Here is a 7,562-nt window from a genome sequence, read left to right as displayed (position 1 = left end):
CCCCATCGCCATGGGGAAGCGTACAGGTAAAAGGCCGAAGAACGGCCAGAGCGACGCAGAACCAGCAGACGAACTTCCCCTATCCGAATCCTCGGTATCTGACGTGGAGGTGACTGAACGTCTCATTGTAAGAAGAAAGGATAAAGAGAAGTATACCCCTTATAGAGCGACAAATTATTATAGGTTATACGACGAAAATTCAAATAAGAAGGAATTTATTGTATTTCTCAATCGCAAGCAGGGTGAAGTCAAAATATCAGACAAGGACAGGTTGGGTCTGTCAAATGGAATCAGGAGGCATTGCGTATCGGGTGTGTTGCACCTGAGGTCCGTTAATGCTTTTAAAGTTGGTGTTACCTTTGACCTGCCTAACAATGCGAATGTATTTTTAAAAAATGAAGTTACTTAGCGAGTTGGAGATGGTTGCCTCAATTCCGGCTTCTGAAACGGAGGTCACTGGAGTTCTTACTTCTGTTCCCACTGATTACTCCAACAAAAAAATTCATCAATTAATTGCATCAAGTAAAAAAGTTATTGCTGTGAGAAGGTTCATGCGGCGAGTAAAGGACCCACAGGGTGTTGTCTCCTTTGTTCCAACGCAAACTGTTGCAGTCACATTTGCATCAACGTTGTTACCTGAGTATGTAACACTTGATCACTGGAGGCATGAGGTTAATGTATATGTACCCCCTATTAAACAGTGTCTACGCTGTATGAAATTTGGCCATATTGCTAAATTTTGTAGAAACAATGAAGTTTGTTCCATATGTTCTGACAATCACAATTTTAAAATGTGTCCAAAAACTTTAACAAAATGTGCCAACTGTGGTGGAGATCACATAGCTATCTCATCTACCTGTCCTCTGAAAAAACAAAAAATTGAAGAAAACAAAGTGAAGTCCCGTAGTGTTAGATACTCAGATCTCTTCAATGAATCTGCTTTCCCTCAATTAAACTCAAAGTATATTGACACACACCTGAGCAATCTTATAAAATCTGACAAATTTATGAACCTCTTGGTTGAAGCAGTTTTACAAATTTGTACAAATAAAGATAAGTTAACTATAAATTCAAATAGTATTAAGGAAATTCTGAATAACACTTTTAGAAAAAAGACACCTAGTTAATTGTTATTATGGATACATTGAATATAGTGCAGTGGAACGCTCAAAGTATTATTAGTAATAGGCTTATTTTTACAAGGTTTTTATATGAAAATCATATCCATATTGCTATAATTTCGGAAACTTGGTTAAAACCACATCAGTATTTTTTAATAAAAGGCTATAACACAATAAGGAATGATTGTGGTAATAAACACAATGGTGTAGCAATTTTTATTCATAATAATATCACATTTTCTAACATAAATACATATTATGATAGTGCTCTACAAAATGTTTGCATTAAAATTAAAATTAATAACAAAGAACTGAGTATTGTGAGTTTTTACAGTCCTTCCAATTCAAATCCTCCATTTAATAAAAACAATTTAAACAGTTTAATCAAGTCCATTCCAGAGCCAATGATATTTGCAGGTGATTTCAATGCTCATCACATGTTGTGGGGATGTGTTGATACATTGCCTCGAGGTAAAGATGTTTTAGAGGTTATAGATGAGAATGGTCTTGTTATTCTGAATAATGGTCAAGCTACCACAATAGGATCTCCATCTTGGCGTCCTAATGCTCTTGACTTGACTTTGGTAACTCCATCTTTAGCTCTTTTATGTGACTGGTCAGTTATTGACAGTCCTCTGGGCAGTAGTTATCATCTCCCTGTAATAATAAAAATGGCAGTAAGTAGTGATAGTATTAGTTTGCAAAACACATTATGTAATAATCTACATTTGCCCACTCACCCTAATTATAAGCAGGTGAATTGGAATATGTATAGTAACTTAGTTGTTTCTTATTTGGATGATGTTAAATTTGACACTTTATCTTCAATAGATGCTTTTAATTCCTTTTGTAATATTTTACTTTCTGCTGCCAAGCAGTCAATCCCTAGCTGTCTGTTTTCCAAAAGTTCTAATAGTAATAATGCTACTAGTTCTTGTTCACAAAAATCTTTTAAATATCCTTGGTCGCCTTGGTGGAATCAGAGGTGTACAGAAGCAGTTTTAAATGCTAAAAATGGTTACATTAATTTTAAAAACAACTCCACTGATGAAAATTATGTGGAGTTTAAGAGATTGCGGGCTTTAAAAAAACTTATCTTAAAAAGTGAAAGAAGAAATAGCTGGATAGGCTTGTGCAATTCATTTAATCGTTGTACTCCTTTGTCTTCAATTTGGAAATACATGCGCAAATTTAACAAAACTTACATTCCTGACAGTGTGTTGAATGATAGTTGGATTCCAGATTTTCTACAAAAGTATGCTTCTGACTTTGTATCAAATGAGTTAACTAACTATGTAAATGTTGTTAATGATAGTAATAAATATTTGATAGAGCCTTTTTCTTTACAAGAACTAAAATCCGCTTTATTTACTAGAAGAGATACATCTTTCGGTCTTGATACCATTCCATATATTTTACTCAAAAAACTTAATTGCCACAGTCTCAACATCTTTTTAAATAATCTTAATCGCCTATGGAAGGAGAATACTATTCCTGCAGAATGGAAAACAGACTGTTTAATCCCAGTTTTAAAGCCAGACAAAAATAAAATGTTACCTGACTCTTATAGACCTATAGCTCTCACGTCTTGTGTTGGGAAGATATTTGAGCAGCTTCTAAAACAACGTCTCGAGTTCTTTATAGAACAAAATTGTCTTTTGCCTAATAATCAGTTTGGTTTTCGCAAAGGTCGGTCTTCTAGGGAGAGTATAGCGCAGTTACAGCTTGATGCGCATCAATGTTTAGCAAGTAATCAATATCTTTTGTCTGTATTTTTTGACATCTCAGGTGCCTTCAATAGTGTAAATATTGCCGTGCTTTGTGACGAGTTATCAATGTTAGGGATACCAGGTAAAATAATAAATTGGATGCAATCCTTTTTGACTGACAGAAAAGTATATGTAAAATTTAATAAACATTTGTATGGACCACGACTTTCTTCTCTAGGTGTTTGTCAGGGGGGAATATTGTCTCCTTTAATTTTTATTATGTACATAAGACGATTGAACCTTATTTTGGGGCCAAATATAGTAAACCTACAGTATGCAGATGACTTAGTCGTCTATGTATCGGGAGTTGATCTGATTAATTTAGCCGCTACTATTAATAAAGCACTTGTAAATTTATATCAATACTTTTCTTATCTTAATTTAAATGTAAATCCAACCAAATCAAAAGTCTTTGTGATTGGTCGTAAACGCATCATATTGCCTCCCATTTTATACAATGGCATTCTACTGCCTATTTCATGTGACATAAAATTTCTAGGTGTAACATTTACTCCAAAACTTTCTTGGAAAAAATATACAGATAGTGTTATAATTAAAGCGAATAAAGCTTATAATGTATTAAAATCTTTGTGTGCAACGTCGTGGGGAGCGGACCCTAAAATATTGTTAATTTTGTATAAATCGCTTATTCGTAGTCATTTTGAATATGGCTTTCATTGTTTCACCGCAGACAGCAAAATTGTTAATAGTCTGGATAAAATACAAAATAAATGTATGCGTACAATATTGGGTGCACTTAAAACTAGCCCAATAGCTGCTATGCAAATCGAGGCCAACCTTCCTCCTTTGTGTATTAGATTTAGTTATCTTAAAGAAAGATTTATTTTAAAGCTCTATAGCTTGCCGACGAACAATCTTCTTAAGAATCTTATTGCTTATCAATCGTCTTCATTTCCGAGACAGTTGTTTATCTTGCAAGATTTTTCTTCATTTTTTAAATTTCTACAAGATTTAAATATTCATCGGAATAATGATATACTTCCCTGCCATGCAGGTTCTTTTCGATGTAAATATTCTGCAATTAATGTTGTAATAGATCCAAATTTAACTTCAAAAGAGGAGGTTCATGTATTATTGTCAGAATGGTCTAATTGTAAATTTGTTTATACGGATGGCGCAAAAAACAATAATAATGTTTCTTTTGCAATCTACCTTCCTGAAATTAGGAAGGGTATTGGCTTTAAGATTAATAGATATGCCAGTATTTTTACTGCTGAAGCCGTCGCTATTCTTTTTGCTTTAAAGCATATTAAGAAACAAAATCAACTTAATAAGAAGTGGGTAATAGTAAGTGATAGTATGAGTGTGTTAAAAAGTTTGTCAAATAACAAAATGAGTGCTAACATCAATTACATCATTTTTGCTATAAAGGAATTGTGGTTCGAACTATGTTTAATCGATATTAAAGTGGATTTCGTTTGGGTCCCGTCCCATATAGGAGTAGCAGGAAACGAAAGCGCTGATTTTCTAGCTAGAACTATCATTAATATATCCGATCTATCCCTATATCCTGATTGCAAAGATCTAGACATTAACATACCATATACAGATATAATAAGTAATCTAAAACAGAATATGACTCTTCTTTGGGGAAGATATTGGTACAATTGTACAGAAGTTGAAAATAAGGCTCATTCGTATACTTTGTTAGATAATCCCGTTAATAGCACACCCTGGTTTTGTAAGTTTAAAAATAACGCTCACAGAAAGTTCTATACTACAATAACACGAATGCGTATTGGTCACTATCGATTGAATTTTCATCTTCATCGCAAAAAAATTGTCTCCTCTCCTTTTTGTGACCATTGTAATAAGCAACAAGATCAGTCTCTGGATCACATCTTTTTTGATTGTTCGTCCTTTGGCATACAGCGCCTTGTGCTGATGGATGAGCTACTGGAAATATATGGTGCACCCAATATAATCCCGCTCTCAGTAATAGATCTATTAAAGGACACATCAACTTATATGTCCTTGTATAAATTTGTATGTAGTACTGTAAATACATTGTAATTTGTAGATACATACGTTGTAAATTTGTTTATAATTATGTAAATACGTTATAACTTGTACATATACAACTAGTAATAGCATAGCGCAATTCGCGAACTGAACAGATAATGTAAATAGGTAGGTATTATTCTAAAAAGTTATGCAAATTACACTGGATTTGACTTTAAGAAAAGGGGAAAATTATTAGAGACTATATTACTGGATTTGGACTTACTAAAAGGAAAATATGGAAAATATTCTTTAGAGAATTATACATTAACGGAAATGGTAAAATAACTGATGACTTTAAGACTGGATTGGATTTGATGAAAGAAACTACTATAAATATTCGCTATCGAATATACATAATTGGAAAAGGAAAATGGAAATAATGTAAGATGAAATGAGAAAACTGGATTGGACTTTTTGTAAAACAAAATAGTGAAAATAATAAATACCAAAGAAATGAAAATACTAACGACAAGGCAGTAAGGCCCCTGGCTATAGCCTGTTCGAAAGAACGAATTAATATAAAAAAAAAAAATTATGCTCTTCTTTTTTACATGAAAAATGTCAGACTATCAGTATACAAGTTATCTTGATCCTGAACTTAAAACATCACTGAAAATATTTTTATTCAAGAACGTCAATAATGTCGATGATATAAGAAAAAATATTATAGGAGGAGTTTGGAAATGTGCTGCTATAAAACCTAGCCTTGTGCTCGATCCATTTCAAGTGATTGTCGCCGCTAATCGTGCTGCAATTGCTGAGAAATTTGGAAACATGATAACAAAGACAGTGCATTCAGAAATCATTTACAATTTATCAATATCCAAAAACATATCTCAAAGTTTGAAAAAGTTTGGTATTGACCAAGATGAAAGTTTATTATTATGTTTTTTATCAACTGATGATGATAATGAATTTGAAAGTGTAGTGAAACAAGTGGATGGTGAGCAATGTCCTCTGACAGAGTTATCAAGATATACAGATATTAAACAAGTCAAAGATGTGTATAAGTTAGGTTCTGTTGGAAAAGATACAGATTTACTTGACATTATAGTCAGTAGAATAGTTACTAAAAACTTTGTTACATTTTAGTTTTAGGCAGAAAATATTTGAGTATGATCAATAGAATGGACCAATGATCATTGTAAGTTAAAGTTAAGTTTTTTTTTGTTATAAATTGAAGGTTTTAGTTTGCTTCTAATGTTTAAGTATCTATACTTATTTGTGAATTACTATTATGAAATGAATAAAGAAATCAAATCACATAGGGCAGACATGCTATCTGTTTATTAGATGGGTTTTTATATCATGGTGTTCAATAGTTAGTTATTTTGACTGGGCTGTTTGCACACTAAGCCTCTTGATTGGGCCATTGTGCATGTCAGTTAATCTTCTTACTCTAACCAGCCCAGGCCGTCCCAGCTAGATAGCAGCCGTTTCAGACTGCTGCATGCATCTGGGATGATACTAGAGATTGGAGAATTTGTGACTGTTGTTCAGCCACAATGTTGCACTCTAATGGTGCACATTTAATGGTGTTTCATCCATGCATCCCCTGCATAAACAACAGACCATCACACCTATGGTAAATAGATGCTTGTTATAAGTAAGATATAATAAAAGAGTATGCAGTCACAACCAAGGCTCATTACAGTGTGCCATTTAGATGTGGTATTCTTATATGGCAAGTCTGAAAAAATATCAACTTATGAAATAGAATAGGAAAAAAGGTTGGGTAACTATTTTATAACGGCTTTTTCTAACAGCCTATATTTATCTGAGAAATTATAAATATTTACAATAATTAGAGAATAATTAGACAAAATTTTAAAGAAATAAACATGTCACCAGTTGCACAAAGTTTCCTTAAACTTAATGTTTCTTTAAATATAATAATGTCAATTTATTTTTCATTTTGACAGTCAAAGATGTGATATAACAAAACATTAACTTTAAATATGTGTTATGCAACTGGCGGAGAGTCATTTTGACTGTTGCATCACATTATGTTATATCCTTTACATGTATATGTATTGATACCATATTTACCAATTATAAACACATTTCTCAGTCAATAATAAGTTCAGACCACTTTGGTCAATTAGCCTCTTAATATTTAGGTCAAGAAATGTACTAAAATTAAAAAGTTTATGTTTGTTCCTGTGAATAATAGGCGAATGGAGAAATATAGAGGTAATGTGTCAGTAAAACTCTCAAATATAATGTTATTATCGTATAATATTATTAAAATATAATATTAATGCTGATAACATAATGAAATGTTTGTTATGTTACTTAAAATAATTAAAACAGGGTTTGCTTCTATATTAACTTCTAAGACAGTCAAATCAGGTGGTCTCTTGTCATTTAATGACAACAGCTGGCATTCATAGGAGCAGACAATGGCTATATGAACTATACCTATAGTGAGAGGTCATGATATAATCATGTTGCATCTTTTCTCAAGAATTTAAATAAGTAATTGTATTAATCATGGCATGTTTCTTGACCTACTGAAAGATAGTAAAATTACACCAATATTTAAGTAGGGATGCTCTTCTGACCCAAATAACTATAGTCCTGTATTGGTTTTGACGACCCTCAGTAAAAATTTTATTATAAGAATAAAATAATTTTAAGCCAAATA

At 32.4% G+C, this 7,562-nt stretch overlaps 1 protein-coding gene across 1 annotated transcript; it reads left to right on the top strand.

Annotated features, from left to right (window-relative positions):
* The first annotated feature begins 5,440 nt into the window (after positions 1-5,440).
* Positions 5,441-6,204, top strand: LOC126969652 (EKC/KEOPS complex subunit Tprkb-like). The gene has a single exon (XM_050815221.1). It carries the CDS (start codon positions 5,474-5,476, stop codon positions 6,005-6,007), a length of 534 nt encoding a protein of 177 aa, XP_050671178.1. The 5' UTR covers positions 5,441-5,473; the 3' UTR covers positions 6,008-6,204.
* Positions 6,205-7,562: the final 1,358 nt, after the last annotated feature.

Source organism: Leptidea sinapis, chromosome 18, assembly GCF_905404315.1.
Source record: "Leptidea sinapis chromosome 18, ilLepSina1.1, whole genome shotgun sequence".
Taxonomy (NCBI): domain Eukaryota; kingdom Metazoa; phylum Arthropoda; class Insecta; order Lepidoptera; family Pieridae; genus Leptidea; species Leptidea sinapis.
The sequence above is the reverse complement of the archived record's forward strand: the minus strand, read 5'-3'. Positions and strand labels throughout refer to the sequence as shown.